Source organism: Maniola hyperantus, chromosome 20, assembly GCF_902806685.2.
Source record: "Maniola hyperantus chromosome 20, iAphHyp1.2, whole genome shotgun sequence".
Lineage (NCBI taxonomy): Eukaryota > Metazoa > Arthropoda > Insecta > Lepidoptera > Nymphalidae > Maniola > Maniola hyperantus.
The window spans coordinates 9913511-9933293 of record NC_048555.1 but is presented as its reverse complement, the minus strand read 5'-3'; the positions used below and the strand labels follow the sequence as shown (position 1 = coordinate 9933293).

Here is a 19783-nt window from a genome sequence, read left to right as displayed (position 1 = left end):
GCTCTATTTTGTGAAAGCATTTTAGTCAAGTTGTTTATTTAAAACAGATCGAGTAAAAGTAGGTTAGGTTAGTTATACGTTTATAAATTTCTTCAACAATCAAGGTCATTTAATTAATAACTGTGAGACCGGTCGGCTGAAACCGTGTCAATGTTAACCAGATATCTGCTTACTGCGGTTAATAAACGCTTTTTACAGCTTCGGATCAATTAATTTTTTAAAAAGTCAAGAGTCAAAGTCAAAGAATTTATTCAAAATAGCTAACAAATTACTCTTTTTGATAGTCAGATGTTGGATTTGTGTAAGATATAGTGGTGATAATTTTACGCAAACTTAAAACTAAAGCTACGAGGGTTCCAAACGCGCCCAGGTCTGAAGAATAATGTTTGCAGTCTATGTTCAAAGTTTGAATCTTGAATTGATGATCTATAGTTTTTTTTTTTTTTTTTATTCAGATACAGGTTAGCCCTTGACTGCAATCTCACCTGGTGGTAAGTGACGATGCAGTCTAAGATGGTAGCGGGCTAACCTGGAACGGGTATGGCAGTTTTTAATAAGCCCGTGCCCCTTTGGTTTCTACACGGCATCGTACCGGAACGCTAAATCGCTTGGCGGTACGGCTTTGCCGGTAGGGTGGTAACTAACCACGGCCGAAGCCTCCCACCAGACCAGACCAGAAATTTGGAAATTATAAAATTCCAAATCCCTGCCAGGAATCGAACCCGGGACCTCCCACTAATAAGACCATAGCGCTTACCACTGCGCCAGGGAGGTCGTCAAAAACCTCTTCTTGAGTGATCTTTAAAGTTAGTGTTAGTATCCGAATTCTTCATGCCATTACTACAAAGCCGGCTCCAAGAGGTGCCTCAATGATTTAGAAATAAACTTAAAATAATTTATAAAATTTGTCTGTTTATTTGCAAGTTAGTCATGCAAAAACCACTGTATCGATCGAATCGAAATTTTGTTATGTAAATTGTAAAGTACTAACTGCTCCTAGTTCCTAATTTGATTAAAGTAGGCAAAATCGAGGGCAAAAGCCAGGTTATTTACTTCTTAAAAAACAAACAAACATCAGTATTTTTAACATAACTTCACAATAATGTTAATAGAGGGCGCTTTTATGGGTTAATGGAAGTATGGGATACCGCGAGGTGCGAACCACTTGTACCAACCAAAATCCACCCACTTGTATGAACCAAATTATATACAATCTGTATAATCATACACTTAGAGCATTAAGCTGTGTAATAGCCTGGAAATTGAAATGTACATAATTTATATTATGATTGCAACAATCAAGCCTTGGAAAGTTGTTGCAGCATTATGTAATTTTGTAGATCGACATTCGGATTACAATATTATTGTAATTGAATTACATGGCCCTGTGACACCATAATTCGTAGATGGAGGAAAAAAAATGTTCCATATTTAATTAATTACATGAAGGTTTAAAATAGTATATTATGCCCCACTAAATTTATTCAACTTTAGAAATATTTTTCAATTGCATATTTTCATCATTGCCATATATATTTTTTTATTATCTACCTTTATCTACATTGTTTCTTAACAACTTACTTATTCTGTTTGAAAGCGCTCCAAAAAGAAACCTGAAAATTGCTGAATCAATTTTTATATAAAGAATTTTAGTAGGTAAATGAAAAGAAATTCAGGAAAAGAAAATTAGCGGGAAAACGCGAGCGGAAAGGCAGGATACACACGCGCGAAAACTCTTTCCAGCGTTTTGTCCGCGCAGATATAAAAGCGTCTTTCATCGTCATCATTATTAGCCGATAGATGCCCACTTCTGGACTGGTCTCTTGTATAGAATTCCACACGCCACGGTCTTGTGCCGTCTGAATCCAGCGGCTCCCTGCGACTCGTTTGATGTCGTCTGTCCATCATAGTGGGGGTCTTCCAACGCTGCGGTTTCCAGTGGAAGGTCGTCATTCTAGGACCTTGGGACCCCGACGTTTATAATTTTTTTGAAGTAAGTACCTATATGCCCTATCCATTGCCACTTCAGCTTCGTAACCTTTTACTTTAAGACGTACTACAGCTTATCGTAATAGTCTGCCAATCCGCACAGCGACTATGGCCTTTTTGAGAAGAGACCAGTTTCAGTAAGTGGGTCGGCGCGATGGGTTTATCATGACGATGATGATGACTACAGCTTATACCCTTACTAGCTGATCCGCCCCAGCTTCGCTCGGGTGGAATTTAGGAAATTGGCGTGGGGGTAGAACTTTCAAAAATCCTGAAGCAGGTACCTACCTACGAAATTTTCTTTCATAACCGAAAAGCCAAATATCAATTTTCATGGAAGCAACTTCAAAAATGACGGAATTTCATACAAACTTTCATCCTCTATTTAACGGGGGTTAGCAGTAGGAATTTCAAAAATCGTAAAATAAGCCTGAATACCAATTTTCATCGATGTAACTTTAAAAATGATAGACTTTCATACAAACTTCCATTCCCTATTTATCCCCCTTAGGGATGGAATTTCGAAAAATATTTTCTTACTGGATACCTACTGTTTACTAAGAACACACCCTCCAAATTTCATGTCCGTAGGACCAGCGGTTTATGCTGTGTTGAATTTTATCTAGTCATACAGCTGCATCTGTTCTGGATCAATACAATACGAGTAGGTCTACCAAGTTTCGATATTTATGTATGGGACTTATACTCGAAATTAGAACAAACTTCCCTCGAGCGACTTAATTACTGCGCCTGACTATGTTAATACCTGTTGACTTAAACTTTGGCGTTCCATATACTGTAAACAGGTTTTGGAGCCCAATAGCTCACTGAAAATAATTAAAGTTTGTGTATGCGTGAAGTTATGATAACAAAAAAGTTTGTACCTATAAGTCCCGCAAATTGCTATTGCGCTGGAACCATATCTCATTCTCATCTCACATCGAAATGACGTCAGCTGAAACAAAAATATACCATCAGCTCGAAACTTCAGTCTAGTGCTGACGTCACTAAATTGGCGGCCACGCGCATTAGCAATTTGCGGAACTTATACATACTTACATCCATAAATTAATATTATTATGCTCACAATATCACAGAAAAGTGTACTCAATACGAAGTCTGCTACCTAATCCGCAAATGGCCAGCGTGATGGACTATATTATTCTAAAATTCCTGAATCCGTCTCATTCTGAAAGGAGTGCCTCATCTTAAGGCTCTTTAGTAGGCTGGCCATGGGTTGAGACGCTGATGATTAATATCTAGACATCCCGCTTTTCCCGCGACTTCGTTCGCATAATTTATTGCATACTAGATGATGCCCGCGAATTCGTCCGCGTGGATTTAGATTTTTAAAAATCCCGTGGGAACTATTTGGTTTTCCGGGATTAAAAGTAGCTTATGTCCTTTCCCGGGATGCAAGCTATCTCTGTACCAAATTTCGTCAAAATCGGTTGAACGGATGGCCCGTGAAAAGCTAGCAGACAGACAGACAGACAGGCGGACGGACAGACAGACAGACACACTTTCGCATTTATAATATTAGTATGGATAGGGTTTAGTAGCCAAGCGCTAGTCCATAAATTAAAAAAAATATGAATCTTATTAATATGTATAATAATTTAATATCTATAAAATAATTTTATTTCACAGTTCGTCATGCTTTTCCTTTTCTGGAGACTGTACAACACCATCCACGGCTAATTGGGAGTATTTAGCCAAGAACGTGTCCCAGAATTGCTCTCGTTTCCCCAAAGGATCTACTTTCATACTAAGTTTCTTCGCAATGTGAAGATAATCAGCTTTATCACTTCCCTTTTCGATTGCCTTCCATTTAAAATCCTTTAATAATCTGTCGTCTTCGTCAGGCGTCGGGTTTCTGAAATGAGATTTTTTAATACGGGTTAAGGCGTGGTATTACTGTACCCTTGTAAACCTTTCTTAATATTGTCTTAACTGATCATTTTATATCTTTTACGAAGTTTTGTATAGTCGTACGAAGGTGTAGGTACTGTGTAGGTACTTATTTAATGACTAGATGATGCCCGCGACTTCGTCCGTGTGGAATTAGATTTTTTAAATCCCGTGGGAACACTTTAATTTTCCGGGATAAATAGTAGCCTATGTCCTTCCCAGACATGCAAGCTATCTCTGTACCAAATTTCGTCAAAATCGGTTGAATGGATGGGGTGTGAAAGGCTAGCAGACAGACAGACAGATAGACAGACAGACACACTTTCGTATTTATAATATTAGTATGGATAATAACCTATGTGTATGAATTAATTTGTTTTTATCCTTGAGTGGTTTACGCTGGACTACAATTTTAAGTAAATAAGCGCTTTAACGGTGAAGGAAAACATGGTAAGGAAACCTGCATGCCTGAGAGTTCTCCATAATGTTCTCAAAGGTGTGTGAAGTCTAGAAATCTGCACTTGGCCAGCATAGTAGACTATGGCTAAAAGTAGAACTCTTCTCACTATGAGAGGAGATCCGTGCTCTATAGTGAGCCAGCGATGGGTTGATTATGATGATTGATGATGATGATAAAATAGGCATGGTATTCAAGGATATTCAAGTCCTTGAACTGGAAGAAGCTTGGCAGTTATACTAAGTAGTCTGTAGATTTCAGATACTGATCTGTCCCTTTGATTGATTAGACATGGAATCGTACCGGAAAGAATTCATACATATCGGCCTGGTATACTGAGCAGTGAGATTCCAAGAGATTTTTTTTTTCACATTTCTATACCATCTCTCCAGTACCTACACCAGAGCTGCGCTAACCTTGCTATACCGATCTAGATAGGTTAGGTTAGTAGATTACTCCTAAGTCCTATATAAATGAGTAAAATGAATACATACCCCGTTTTCGCAAAGTTTGCCCATAGCCGCACCATTCTTTCCAAAACTCTAGTTTCATTTTGTTCACTTAACAGTTTCTGTAGTTCTTCGTATTCACTTTTAATTCGACTACAAAGATGTAAATAACACAATTCGTCAATGATCGTCGCTCCCCATGGCTCTAAACTAAAACGTGTGTATCTTCTTATGATATTCATATTTTCATTCAGTGATCCTCTAAAATCAAACATGTAATAATACACAGGTGACTTTGATTTCACAGCAAGCGTTTTAGCTGCCAAGTTTAAAGCATAATTTTGTAGCAAGTCACCCATATACACGACATATTCCAATAAATTACCATAGTAAAAATAGCCTTCTTTAAAATAAAATGTTAAAATCTCCTTAAGCGCTTCATCATATATAGCGCTTTTACCATCAAACATAAAGTTAGACCGGATTGGAAATAAGAAAAAAAAATCACCGGCACTTCGTTCAACTAATTGGGGTTGAAATAGATAATGTGAAGCCAAATCTAAGCCTTCTCTTGAATTCATACCGATCATGATTGGAACATCGTTAACAAGTTTACCATTCTCAGGAAGGGACGTCAACACAGCATCATCATTGCTATTTTCTATAACAGGCGCAAATGGGAATATGCTTAACTGTGCTTTGTTTATTTGGTCCGTATCAAGCACATGTCCATCTTTGTCGATTAATTCTTCGGGATCGAGTTTCTGTAGCTCTTCCAGTAACCTCTCACTATCATCGGTTGTAATATTGAACAAATTTCCAAACTGAAAAGCCCTTTCTCTTAGATTTCTTCCAAAAAAGGTTGCTTCTAAAGCCGTTCCACTCTGCATGATAACGCCACTAAATAGACCCTTAGCTTTTTCACTGTGAAGTAAAATATCTGCTAGAACTGCACCGCCTCGATTACCCATCAATGTTACTCGTTGAGGGTCGCCACCAAACACGTTTATATTCTCTTTGATCCATTTAAGGCCTAAAATAAAATCTTTTACTCCATTATTAGGTGGGATTACATCGTCCATTGTAGTTAAGTAGCCAAATAAACTAAGTCGATGGCTTATGGTCACCACAATAACATCTTCTTCCATGAAAAAATCTGGAGAATAGGTCTTGGTTCCATTAAAACCTGTTCTGAAGTTGTCATTGTAATCGAAAACTACAACTGGAGCTGAGCCTTCTAGGTTTGGTGTGAATATGCTGATGTAAAGACAGTCCTCAGAACCAGAAATTCCGAATGGTTCATCCGCTCGCGCTCTTGTGTTGTATTGTAAGCATGTCGGCTTCTCTTCGTAGGCTTCAAGTGGGTCTTCCCAACCTTGATGAGGAGTAGGAGGCTGAAATTTATTTGCAAGTTATGAAGTAATTTTTTTAAACACAACATTCAAATCGTCCTTTCTAACAATTTAACTATATTAAAATTCGTAAGCAACTTGGAGGTTCAATATTACTATATTACATATATACAATATAGTGCGAAAAAGATTGATTAAGGAATAAGGTTATATGAATTTTCTGAATACCTAAGAAGCTCTGAATTGTGCACGCAAGTCAATATTTTACCTTAAAGCGTAATTTCTCAACTGGTGGCTCAGCGTACGGAATACCTTTAAACGAATAATAATTGTGCTTTTTCAAAAACGTCCTCTCAACTTTCCCTGACAAAACTCCATATTTCGTTTTCACATCCACTTTTTCAAAATCATCGCTTTTGGCCTCAACTTGATTAGAACCCCCTTCATCACACACACTAAAACTAATTATAACAACTAAAACTAAGAGTTTACAGTATTTCATATTAACAGTAATTATTTCATTTCATCAACACATGTTTAGTGTACTAGGAATTAATCTTTTGTGATAGATAACGTACTATAGGGTTAGGCTCAATCTTTTTATCAGTCGATAACAATAAGCGGTCCAATTTCTTTAAGTCAATTTAACTCGCACTAATAAATTATGAGATATAATTACTTATAAAACCGATAACTGTATCCGGAAAAACCGATTGTTCAACTTATCTATTGACAATGTTATTCTGGCTCCTGGTTCATACTATCGATCGTAAGATATTTTAGGCATCCCTGGATTAGCTTTATTTGTTGGGTCTGAAACTTTTTGTATGTTGGTTTTCTCTACAAGGTGATTTTTAAGAATTTTCACCCCAGCAAATAGTCGGCATGGTGGACACATAATATTATGTCATGGAAAAAAATGAAATTTTCTGTGCACGAAGATTGAAAAAATATTTGAAATGAAGGATAAATGATTTCATCTGTTAAGCGTTCTATTTGGGTACACAATTAGGTTCGCTGTATGACTGACCTAGAATAAGAAGCATGCTAATAATTTTCGTCAATTTTAGTTACTTTGAAAAACAGTATTTAGGGGTTTGCGAAGTCGACTTTAAATAAAAGATCAGAAGAAACAAAAGATTTTATATTTCTTCTGGTCACTAAAGTATACTCTGGTGTCTCACTGGTATGTGGCCCAAGTTGGGATATATCTGAATAGATATTTTGTAAGTAAGAAGGACACATGATCGCAGAGACCTAAGTTTTGTTAGTGAAGATTCTGTTATGAAAGATTTTAGTATACGTAAGAGTACTAAGACTTTAGTATACTTGGCATTGGTGGGATATCAACGACCTCAAACGATCATGAGCTAGCAAACAAGCTGTTTGGTTATATAAACCCGTGTTACTCGAGTGTTGTCTTTTGGATTTAGGGAAAAGAGTGAACGCTTACTAACGACGACTTTCCTGGTGCATTGGTGTAGTGTGTATTATGGTTGAGAGGTCTTGGGTTCAAGTATCAATTTTCAGATATTTTGAAATTTAAAGATCTGTTCTGGTGACTATAGTTATCTACTAATGTCACCTAGAAATCGAACCAATCAGAAATATGCCTTCATCATATTAATATACCTTTTCAGGTTAGTTCACTTCAGGTCAAGGTTAGGTTCAGATTTCAGGTAGTCAGGGCACAGTTTACGGCAGTTAGGGAACTTGTAACAACACGCTACTGTTAGTAAATAAAATAAAAACGAAGAAACGAACTTTAACAAATTCATATATTTTCTTCCTTTTCTTACAAAAATTGAGGTACTAAACAGATTATTTACAGTTCATCTTTAATATCTTTGACGACACCATCGACGGCTAGCTTTTCATACCTTTCTATGAAATCATCCCAAAACTCTACTCTATCTTTGTACATATTTGATTGCATTTTTAATTCATCGCTTATAATCAAACACTGTCTGTTATCCTTTGTAGCTGGTTTCCAAATAAAATCGCTGCCAGGTGGCGTAGGGTTTCTGAAAAAAATTAAAATATATAATAATTTAACGAACTATGTATCTACAGCGATAGGGTTGCCTTTGCAATCTATATATTACTTTTCCTATAAGTATACTTTTGGTATTTTTGTGTTATTGCTGTGCAGTATAGCTTTTTTTTCATTAATTCGTAACAACAACGTATTCACAGCCACCACAGGAATAAAACAAAGCAATAGGTCTAATATTAAAATCGTCCATTGTATAAACTGACAATGAAGAATCTGCAGAGCGAAAGCACTTTTAATAATAATATTGTATCCGAAAAATATAAAACTAAAAGGGCCAATACATAGTTACTTATTTTTAGGGTTCCGTACCTCAAAAGGAAAAACGGAACCCTAATTAGGATCACTTTGTTGTCTGTCTGTCTGTCTGTCTGTCAAGAAACCTACAGGTACTTCCCGTTGACCTAGAATCATGAAATTTGGCAGGTAGATAGGTCTTATAGCAGACATTCGGGGAAAAATCTGACAACCGTGAATTTAGGGTTAGAACACAAAAAAAATTAAATTGTGGTCATGAACTAATAATTAGTATTTTCAATTTTCGAAGTAAGATAACTATATCAAGTGGGGTATCATATGAAAGGGCTTAACTTGTACATTCTAAAACAGATTTTTTTTCATTTTTATGCATCATAGTTTTTGAATTATCGTGAAATATGTTGAAAATATACGACTGTAGTACGGAACCCTCGGTGCGCGAGCCTGTCTCGCACTTGGCCGGGGCTTTTTTTTTACTTTTTAGAGGTTATTGTGACGGGAATTTTTATTTTTTTAAATTTAAGATTGTTTTACCCTTTTTGAACTTTTTATCTCGAAACGACAAATTATAATAACGTCATGCCCGTGCATCGCCTTATTATAATTTGTCCTTATTACAATTTGGCTGGATACTAATATGTATTGTTTGAATAGTAATAACCGGTCTAATAAGAAAACTAGAAGAGCTGATCTGTTTGAATCTACAAACGGCTGAACAGATTTTTTTGGCTTATAACTAAGAACACTCTCGATCAAGCCATCTTTCAAACAAAAAAAAAAACAAAAACAAAAGCGGTTCATTCGTTCAGGAGCTACGATGCTACAAATAGATACACAAACATACAGATACACAATACATAGATACACACGTCAAACTTATAACACCCCTCTTTTTGGGTCGGTGGTATAAAATAGAGACTCTCACCTAGTTTTAGCAAAATCAGTGATAAGTTTGACCATGGTTCTCAACACTTTAATTTCTTCAGAGTCGCCATTCTCCAATAATTTCTTGTAAACTTTTCTATGTGGATGGCATACAAATAAATAACATAACTCATCGCCAATAGATGCTCCCCAAGTGCCATCAAGAGACAAAGCTCCTTCTAAGATTGCCTTCTTGCGGAAGTTTAATTCGCCGCTGTAGTCGAACATATAGTAATAAACAGGTGTTTCAGAAGTATTTGTATATTTCCTAACAGTGTAATCAATTGGGTAAAAACTTGACATGTCTCCTACGCAGTTCATATACTCTCCTGGCTTACTTATTTTTACATAGCTCTCTTCGAGATAAAAGTCTTTGACATCCCCAATGGCTTTGTAATAAATATTGTCGTTAATTTTAAAATGATAGTTGACTCTTCTCGGGAACAAGAGAACGAAATCCCTGTCGGCGAATGTTAGGAAATTTGGCATGTGTAGGTAACGTTCATTCATTTCCAATGTTTCTCTTGAATTGAAGCCAATCATCACTGGTACCGATAGTTTAATAGGATTGTCATCTGGCAGCTGAGTTATTATTGCATCATCATGTTCAATTTCCACTACAGGTCCAAATTGGACTACACCTCTTTGAATAGCCCTAGCTTCATCAGCATCAACGGATAAAAGTTCTGATTCCGTTATTTTAAAAGCTGGGACGCCAGACATACGTTGAAGGAACGATTCACTGGTCGTAGCCTTTTCTTTGAGTTCTTCTGTCAGAGCGATCGCTCTTTTTTTCGGCGAGTGCGTAATGTACAACGGATTCCAAGAAGTCTCACTTTGCATTATTGCTGCACTGAATAAACCTTTGGCTTTAGGGGAGTGCAACAAAATATCTACGATTACCCCTCCACCAAAGTTACCCATTAGAGTTATTCTTGAAGGATCACCACCAAAGTTATTGATGTTATCGTTAACCCATTTTAAAGCCAATAAGACATCCCTTATGCCATTGTTACCAGGAAGTACTTCGTCTTCGAATGATACAAAACCCAGGGACCCTAATCTATGATTCAGGGTTACTATAATAACATCTTCTTTCATAAAGAAGTCATTTCCATATTCTTTTGTAGCGTTATACGATACTCTAAAGTGTTCGTTGTAGAGAAATACTATTACAGGAAGTTTGTTTTCATTGTTTGGTAGTTTTGGAGTGTGAATGCTTAAATGCAAACAGTCTTCATCACCAGTGAATCCGTAACTTTTAACTGTTCTTTGAGGCATATAATATTGCGCACAATTTTTCCGTACATTTTTGGCATTTAGTACTCCATCCCATCCTGGATGAGGCACTGGTGCCTGAAATAAGGTTTTAGGTTAGATAGTCTGATATTAATATCTGAAAACATTTAATTAATTTATATCACGATCTTTCCCTTGACAAAAGAAAGTTTAAAATTAAACGATAATTCTTCTTATATAGAAAAAACAACTGATTAATAACTGTTGCTATTATAGATACGTACTGACCTTAAACCGAAGTTTTCCGACCGGCGGTTCAGCGTACGGTATACCCAAAAACGAATAAAACGTTTCACCAGGAAATATTGATTTAACTTCCAATCCGGATAACTTGCCCGATTTTGTTTCAACTATCACATCTCCTATTACTTTATTCAGACAAGAAATTATAAAAATAGCGAAACTAACTCTAGATATAGCCATTATAATGAAATTATTAATTTGTTAAATTTGTTTACAGTCCTTACATATGTGTTTATAACTGACGTGTTCTATAGATAAGTAAATCGTAATCTAAGTAGCATTTAGTGATAGTATAGACGTAATTATTGACTTAGACGTGTGCTGATAATGTTTGCGGTAATTCTTTGTATCGGATTATCAATTAGTGACTAATCTAGGAGTTTATTAACCATAAGCTGTATAATTTTATGCTTCTGTATTTTGGTCAAGGAATTTATATTTACAAATTTATTTTTTTCTATACTAGATAAAGCCCGCTACTCCTTCCCGTAGATTTACTTAGTTGTTTTAAAAATGCCTCGGATATTCTTTGAATTTCCGGGATAAAAATTAGTCTATGCCCGTCTCGTGGATTCAAGTTATCTTTGTACTAAATAGATGATGCCCGTGACTTTGTCCATGTAGACTTAGGTTTCAAAAATGCCGTGGGAACTCTTTGATTTTCCAGGACTAAAATTAGACCATGCCCTTTACCGGGACGCAAGCTATCTTTGTATCAATTTCATCAAAATTGATGGGTCGTAAAAAGCTAGTAGACAGGCAGACTGAGACAGACAGACAGACACACTTGTAGTGCGGTATAATGCGGTAGTGCGGCAATACCTTAAAAACGTGTTATTTTCTTAAAGAATTATATTTACATTATGCTTCATTACACATTCATTACACATACACATTGTGCTTCGGTAAGGATTCAATTCTACAGGACAGAATTGGTAGGATGGTAAAAATATCATCCAGGTATCATCACACCTCTATAATAAGCTAACGTAATAAATTAAGATCACCTACCTACAATGCTATCGAATTCTACGCACGGTGCACCTACTAAAACGCAATGGCAAAATTATTTAGTGCTTTTTGCACATAAATAAAAATAAAAAGTGTTATTTTAATAAATGTAGACTCGCACTAAAAATGAATTTGATGCAATCTGGGGCACATGAACAATTTTAATTCAATAGCTAGAACAATAATTATTTGTATATTTCTACAAATGGACCAAAAGACAAAACAAATAAATAAACAAGATTTTTATAATTCATCTTTTTTATTTTTCTCTTCTCTCTTTGACGTAATAAGCCCAAGTTCAGCTTTCTTTTCCCACTTTTTGATGAATTCATCCCAAAACTTAAATCTTTTTTTCCACGGGTCCTTACCAACTTTGAAAGTTTTGCCAATATGCAAATATTGTTTGGTTTCCATATTATATGCAGGCCATTTGATATCGTTCAATGGGTTATTCTCATCAGGTGTAGGATTGCTGAAATTATATATAAACATTTCGATTTACTTTTTATAAAAGCTTTCACAATATTATTATACGTAAACTTTTAAAGCTTAGTGGAAAATTGGCAATCCTTATTTTGTTAAGGCCTTTTTTAAGAACATCTACTTGTTTTATAGCATAAAAGGAAAATTGTGGTAATTTTTGTCACTCACCCATATTTTATAAAGTTCGTCCACATTTTTATCAATTTCATTTGCATCTTCATCTCATTGGAGTCTGAGCGTTTGTGTTTAGAATATTTATCATTAAGACTTGGGCATCTGAATAAATAACATAGTTCGTCACCGGAGGCAGCTCCCCATGTGCCATGTTCAACCGATGCCATCTTTAAAAAGTTCACTTTGTTCTCATTCAAATCACTGAAGTAGTCAAAGAGATAGTAGTACACATTACTAAGAGATTTGTTGGAATACATTTGCACAGATTTATCTATAGCGTACGACTTTACATCTCCCATGTAAGTCACGTATTCTGGACCACTTTTTATTGTCACCTTGCCTTCTTTGAAATAAAAGTCTTTTACATCATCTATCGCGTCGTAGTAAGCGTCGTGATAAGGGTCAAATTTAAATTTCAATCGCAGAGGCATTAAAAAGGGAAAATCTTTCTCAACCATTCTAAGCCAATGCGGTTCCGAAAGGTACCTCAAAGAAGCCGCCAAACCCTCTCGGGAGTTAAACCCGATCATAATGGGAACGTTTATATTCTCAGACGAATTTTCCGGATATTCGGTTACGAGGCCGTCCGGATCTTTCTCGACAATGGGACCGAATGTTAGTACACCTCTCTGGTTTTCTTTATAATAATCGTCCGGGGAAGCTTGTAGTTCTAAGTCTAATAAGCTTGAAGTATTTACTTGATTCAGTTCACGTAAAAGTTTATCTCCGTTAGTAGTGGGTATTTCAAGCAATTGCCCTAGTCTGAAGGCTCTTTCCCGGACTTTTTCTTGTAAATAAGCGGGACTTAAGGCCGTGTCACCTTGAAGGATAGCTGAACGGAACAATTTATGCGCTTTCGAGCGTATCAGCAAATCTATCGCAGCAGCGCCTCCTTGCGAGCCTAACAATGTAATCTTTTCAGGATCTCCTCCGAATGATTCTATATTTTTTGTTATCCATTCTAATCCCGCAACTATGTCCTGCAGACCTGCGTTACCAGGTAAATTTTTATTTTCAAAAGAAAGAAAACCAAACATGGAAAGTCGGTGACTTATTGTAACAACAACAACGTCTTCTTCTATGAAGAAGTCTGGTGCGTAATCTTTTGTCTTGTTGTAAGAGTTATGAAACCGTTCATTGTGAATAAACACAACCACTGCCTTTTTGTTTTCAAGGTCTGGAGTGAAAATGTCGAGGTACAGACAGTCTTCTCGGCCGTATTGACCAAACGATTGGCCTTTATGAATAACGGTGTTAAACTGTACACAGGCTGGCTTTATTTTTGTAACCGATAGCACTCCGTCCCATGGCTCTATATTTTGTGGTGCCTGAAAAATTTAAAAGGCAATGTTTAAAATGTGCAAAATTATTCACAAATAATACTGAAAACTTCTGTATCGTATTACATACAGCTTTACTTTTTACATTTACAAGTAGCTAGGGACTTCTGTAAAGTAACGTGATAATCTATTTGTTAAGATTTTTTTAAATTGAAAATTTGACAGTAAAACATAAAGCCTTATCTAATTGTACTAAACAAAAACTGTACAAATCATGTCCGAGTTGAATGGTGTCAAGAATACTGGCTGCATTTCCGCGTTGGATAGCCAGGCCGATCCCTGTGTCACTTTTGTCACCAGACAAGGCTATTGATCGCGGTGAAATGTCTCGTATTTTTTTTGCACTACGGCTCAATGACCCTAGGGTCTCCACGCCAAACTCAAAAAAAAAATGTAACTAATAAAATATTTGCTCGTACCTACCTGAAATCTCAAATATTTCACAGGTGGAGCTGCAAATGGAATTCCCATAAAAGCATGGTATACTTTCTTTTCAAATATCGTCTTAAACGTTTTTCCAGATACACGTCCATGCGTAGTTTCAACCACACTTTTAGCTAAAGCAATATTTACAATAAATAATAGAATAAAAATAATAGAAATTGATTTACACATTATTATCTTTTCACCGCCAACGCGTGTTGATGAATTTTTAATGTAACAGTACTACATTAAACATATCTATTGATATTAACTAATAATGTGATAAATTTTATCTTTATAATTTTTGTTTTATTGAGAAGTGGCCAGTTATCGAAATACAACGAACTTTTCTGAATACCTATTATGTCTTTTGTGTATTTTTATTTCCTATCTATACTTACTAATATTATAAAGAGACAAAGTTTGTAAATTTGTTTGTAGAGAGTAATATCTGGAATTATTGAACCGATTTTAAAAACGATTTCATCAGTTTCAAGCTACATTATTCCTGAGTGGACATACCTAGGCTATATTTTATTTCAAAAAATTAGAATCCTTACAAAAATTGTAATAAGCTACCCGTGTGAAGCCGGGCGGGTCACTAGTGTGTTAGATTAATTGTGAGATAGGATAGATAGATGTAAGTCAGTAAGTAGGTACCTATTGATTGCATTACCCAATTTACTCTTCGCCATGGTTATGATATGGTATGGTTCGCTCCCTGAAATGGACATAATATACCATTACGTACGCTGGAAAAGGTGTGCCACACAAATAATGGTAGTTATTTTTGTGCCGATTCGAAGCGCCCGCGCCCCGCAGAGCGTACCAGGAATTTAAATTGACACCTTGTATCAAACGGTCTTCCTGTTGACATTATATTGTATTATGGTAAAAGAAGTCTTATCACTAATATTCACTTAGATCCTAGTACACTCCTATGACGTTCACTGCTGCTATAAATCAGCGTCATAATTGCAAAAGTCACGTTGCTTCAAAAACAGGTCGGTAATCGCAAGTCTAGCGTACTTGTAGTCTAGATCAGTGGATTCGCTATAATTAGATTGCCTTTGGGATATATGCTTCAATATTGACACTAGCTTATCATGCGAAATTGGCTTAGCTAGTACAACCATAACATAATAATATTAATTCACTAGCTGATCCCCGCGGCTTCGCCCGTTAATTTAGGTTTTTAAAAATCCCGTGGAAACTTTTGATTTTACAGGACAAACAATAGCCTGTCTATAGTAGCCCGGAGATGCAGATGCAGTACCATATTCCGTAAAAACATGTAAACGCATGATTCTTTAAAAATCCCGTGGGATCACCACGATTTAGGAATGCATTCCTTAACGCATCAGGGCTGAGGAGTTGGCTCCTCGAGTTCAAAAAGTCGTTACTTGGTAAGTACCTACCTCCAATATCAATTTATAACCGACAGTTTCTAAATCCCATCAGTCTTGGTGGTCAGGTCCCCGGCAGCATCAGGATTGAGGAATCTAATTTTTTTATGGGACAATGTCACAAAGTTTCTATATCGATTAAAAAAAATACGCAAATCGGTTCATACATCGGTTCGGTGTACATAGGTAGATAAACACATTAACTCCTCCCTTTTTTAATGTTGGTTAAAAAAGCCTTTGTTACTCATTGGTTAGTCCTCTACTTGTCTGTGAAAGTCCCGTCAAAATAGGTCTAGCCGTTCCGAAGATTAGCCCGTTCAAACATACAGACACTTCAATTTGATTTATTAGTATGGATTAGGAAAATATATCCTGTTGACCCGAAATCGGACTTGGACTAATATGTAAGTCCGGTAATGTTGAAGCTGTGATAGCCTAGTGGTTAGGACGTCCGCCTTCTAATCGGAGGTCGAGGGTTCGATCCCGGGCACGCACCTCTAACTTTTCGGAGTTATGTGCGTTTTTAAGTATTTAAAATATCACTTGCTTTAACGGTGAAGGAAAACGTCGTGAACATCTGCATGCCTGAGAGTTCTCCATAATGTTCTCAAAGGTGTGTGAAGTCTACCAATCCGCACATGGCCAGCGTGGTAGACTATGGCTAAAACCCTTCTCACTCTGAGAGGAGACCCGTGCTCTGTAGTGAGCCGGTGATGGCTGGATGGATGACTGTAATATTTTGTATGGTTACGTACCTGAAGGGTGCTAACTGGACCCTATTACTACCTAAGCCTCCACCTGTCCTCCGTCTGTTTGTTAGTGGGCTTTATCTTAAGAACCGCAATAGGTAAAGAATTGAAATTTTCACAGAGTGCGTATTTCTGTTGCTGCTATAACAACTAATATCTAATAAACATATCCAAACACCTGCCACGAAAAATATTATAAAAAATAATCTGCATCCTACATAGTTATATCTTTTACCATGATGGTTTGGAACCCTTGGTGTGCGAGCCCGACTCGCACTTTACCGGTCTTTAGCCTCTATCTGAAAACTATTTTGAAAATATCTTCACGGTATTTAATTTAGTTTAGAAAAATCTGTATGGCTTAAATCCGTGAATAATTAGTTTACTTCTGTAACTTGATAGTAGTAATGCTTCTTGGTTGTTATATCGTAATGCTCATATTGACATCTTCTACAGTTTCATTACAGTCAAATGAAGAAAAAATATTGGGCAGAAAGTTGAAAACCATTTTTGAGAACAAACCATATGTTGCTTTTTACAAAATACCGTATGCTGAGCCACCAATAAATGCGTTGAGATTTAAGGTAGGTACTTAATTTAAAAAAAATGTTGACTTTTGATATTATATTTTGGAATACCAAATTTTTCTAAATTGAAAATGTTAGAACAAAACTTAAAGCTAGCCCAAATCATGTCACGTAGAATTGTGCCAAGAATACAAGCTGCATTTTAGTGCTGGACAGCCAGGTAATGTATTTTGGGATTATTTGATTTCAGCCTCCGAAAGATATTTTTCAATTAAGGAAACCAATAAACGAATTTAACTCTACTTTGAACAACGAAGATTGCCTATATCTGTCCATTTACACACCTCTAACAAAAAATAAAACGGAAAAATTCCCAGTTCTAGTGTGGACCCATGAATATTCAAATTGCCATGGACCTGACTTTTTTATAGAGGAAGAAGTAATTGTAGTGACAGTTTCATTTCGGTCAGCTATATTCGGCTTCCTAAACACTGAAGATGATTATGCTAAAGGAAATATGGGAGCTAAAGACATATTGATGGCGGTTAAATGGGTGCGGGACAACATAAGTCTTTTTAATGGTGACTCAAATAGAGTTACAATAGTTAGTTCTGGAATAGCTTCTACGGTTGTTGCATCAATGTTGCTATCACCAAATGCTGAGGATTTGTTCACAAGAGCTATAATTCTAGATGGTAGTGCATTATCACCAGCTGACTACAGACCTAATCACAATAATGAAGTAGTTAAAAAAATATACTGGAAATTGAAAGGACGTATAAATAAATTTGACAAAAAAGAACTATATGAAATACTTGGTAGTGCTTCTTTCAATGAATTGTTATTGGCAAGCCGTAATCTTTACGATAGCTCCGAAGTAAGAGATAACCAAAGAATTATTAACTCTTTCAGCTGTTCAGTAGAAACTACAATGAAGGGCGCATTTATGAATCAACATCCATTAGATGCTTATGAAAGTAAATTAGTTAACACTAATATTGATGTAATATTTGGTTATACTACTCTACCAAATTTATATAGATTACAAGGAATATCAAGGAACAGAATACTTATGAAATATTTGAATTATAATTTTCAGTATTTATTACCCTTCGAAGGAATTTGTGATGAATATGGTTCTAAACGTTATAAGAGGATTAGGAAACAAATAATGGATTTTTATTTCGTAAATGGTACCATAACGAAGAGGAGTTTGAGACGATATGCAAAATATCTTTCAGATCAAGTAATATATCCTTTGCTCCGTCAAGCTTTGTTACATGTTAAGACACGAAGTAATGTGTACTTGTCCAGATTTGCTTATCAGGGATCATTAAATATTGGCTGGAAGTCATCGGTGCCTAATTTGAAATGGGCAGGAGCTACTTTGGGGGACGAAATCTGTTACCTATTCAAATGCAAATCAAAAACAGAGGACTATAAAAGACATGAAGCATCGAATGAAAGACAGTTTATTAAGAAAATTGTCAGGCTGTTCGCAAATTTTGCTAAATACGGGTAAGAACTCCGTTAATTGGAGACAATTTTTTACAAGAATTTTTATAAGTCCCCTTATGGAGATAAGTGTTTTCTTGTCCACCTTTTTTCTTTTTTGGCTTTTTTCTTTTAAAATGAAATATGAATTAGGTATTGAGAATTCTATACTTTTTACAATATTTCTTAGCTATGTTACCTACTCTGGGTTTAAATAGGTATGTTAAGTATTTTTCAAGAGAAAGTCTTCATAAAATCGCCTTGGAATCTCAATAAAATCAGCATATTTTAAAATCAACCAGAGAGACGGGAGGGCAGATATTATAAGTGCAATTAGTAGTGATGGAAACGCAGACGCGTTAATTTTATTCTCCCTAGATTATTCAAAGTCGCAGCAGATTCATTTTTGCTAGATTAAAAATATAAAATTAAAGAATTGTCTTTGTACCGTGGACCCAATATAATTAGCTACCTTTGAGAATATTATGGAGAACTCGCAAACATGGTTTCCTCGCGATGTTTTCCTTCACCGTCAAAGCAAGTGATATTTAATTGCTTAAAAGGTACATAACTCTGAAAAACTAGAATTGCGTGCCTGGGATTGAACCCCCGACCCTCCGAAGAGGCCATGCTATTACCACGGTGGTTGATTAATGTTTTTTGTTCCAGAAATCCCACTCCTTGCCCTAGTGATAATATTTTAGGCAATTTGCAATGGAATCCATTGAAAAGGGATAAAAAATTACAAGCGATGAATTTGGGGCGAAGCTTAAGAATGATCGAGGTCCCTGAGGTAGAAAGGATGAACTTTTGGGATCAATTAAGGGAAGAGTTATTTCAAAATTAGTTTTCCTTTTCGCCTGAAGAAACTCTGCAGCTGAAATAGTGAAAGTAATTTATTTAATTAGTCGGTAATTGTTAACATTAAAATTATGTACCTATTGATACAAGCTTATGCTCGCGACTTTTTCCGCGTGGACTACATAAATTTCAAACCCCTATTTCACCCCTTTAGGGGTTGAATTTTTAAAAATCGTTTTTTAGCGGATGCCCCCGTCATAATAGCTATCTGCATGCCAAATTTCAGCACGATCCGTCCAGTAGTTTGATCTGTGCGCTGATAGGTCAGTCAGTCATCTTTTCCTTTTATATATATTTAGATTTATGTTTATTTATGTCCGTGATAGCCAAGTGGTTAAGAAATCGGCCTTTTCTTCGGAAGGTCGGGAGTTCGATCCATG

The 19783-nt window shown here is 36.1% G+C and overlaps 2 protein-coding genes across 2 annotated transcripts; one reads left to right on the top strand and one right to left on the bottom strand.

The window, feature by feature from the left end:
• Positions 1 to 3621: 3621 nt before the first annotated feature.
• Positions 3622 to 14591, bottom strand: LOC117991892 (uncharacterized). Its single transcript, XM_034979527.2, has 9 exons — positions 14367 to 14591; positions 12598 to 13931; positions 12315 to 12418; positions 10921 to 11051; positions 9395 to 10749; positions 7987 to 8182; positions 6427 to 6669; positions 4852 to 6200; positions 3622 to 3865 (listed from the first exon to the last, which is right to left on the bottom strand). The coding sequence occupies exons 1-9, from the start codon at positions 14556 to 14558 to the stop codon at positions 3634 to 3636; spliced, it is 5136 nt and encodes a 1711-aa protein (XP_034835418.2). The 5' UTR covers positions 14559 to 14591; the 3' UTR covers positions 3622 to 3633.
• Positions 14592 to 16952: 2361 nt separating this feature from the next.
• LOC117991904 (juvenile hormone esterase-like) lies at positions 16953 to 19434 on the top strand. The gene is made up of 3 exons (XM_034979542.2): positions 16953 to 17105; positions 17299 to 18566; positions 19212 to 19434. The coding sequence occupies exons 1-3, from the start codon at positions 16953 to 16955 to the stop codon at positions 19387 to 19389; spliced, it is 1599 nt and encodes a 532-aa protein (XP_034835433.2). The 3' UTR covers positions 19390 to 19434.
• The last annotated feature ends 349 nt before the right edge of the window (positions 19435 to 19783 follow it).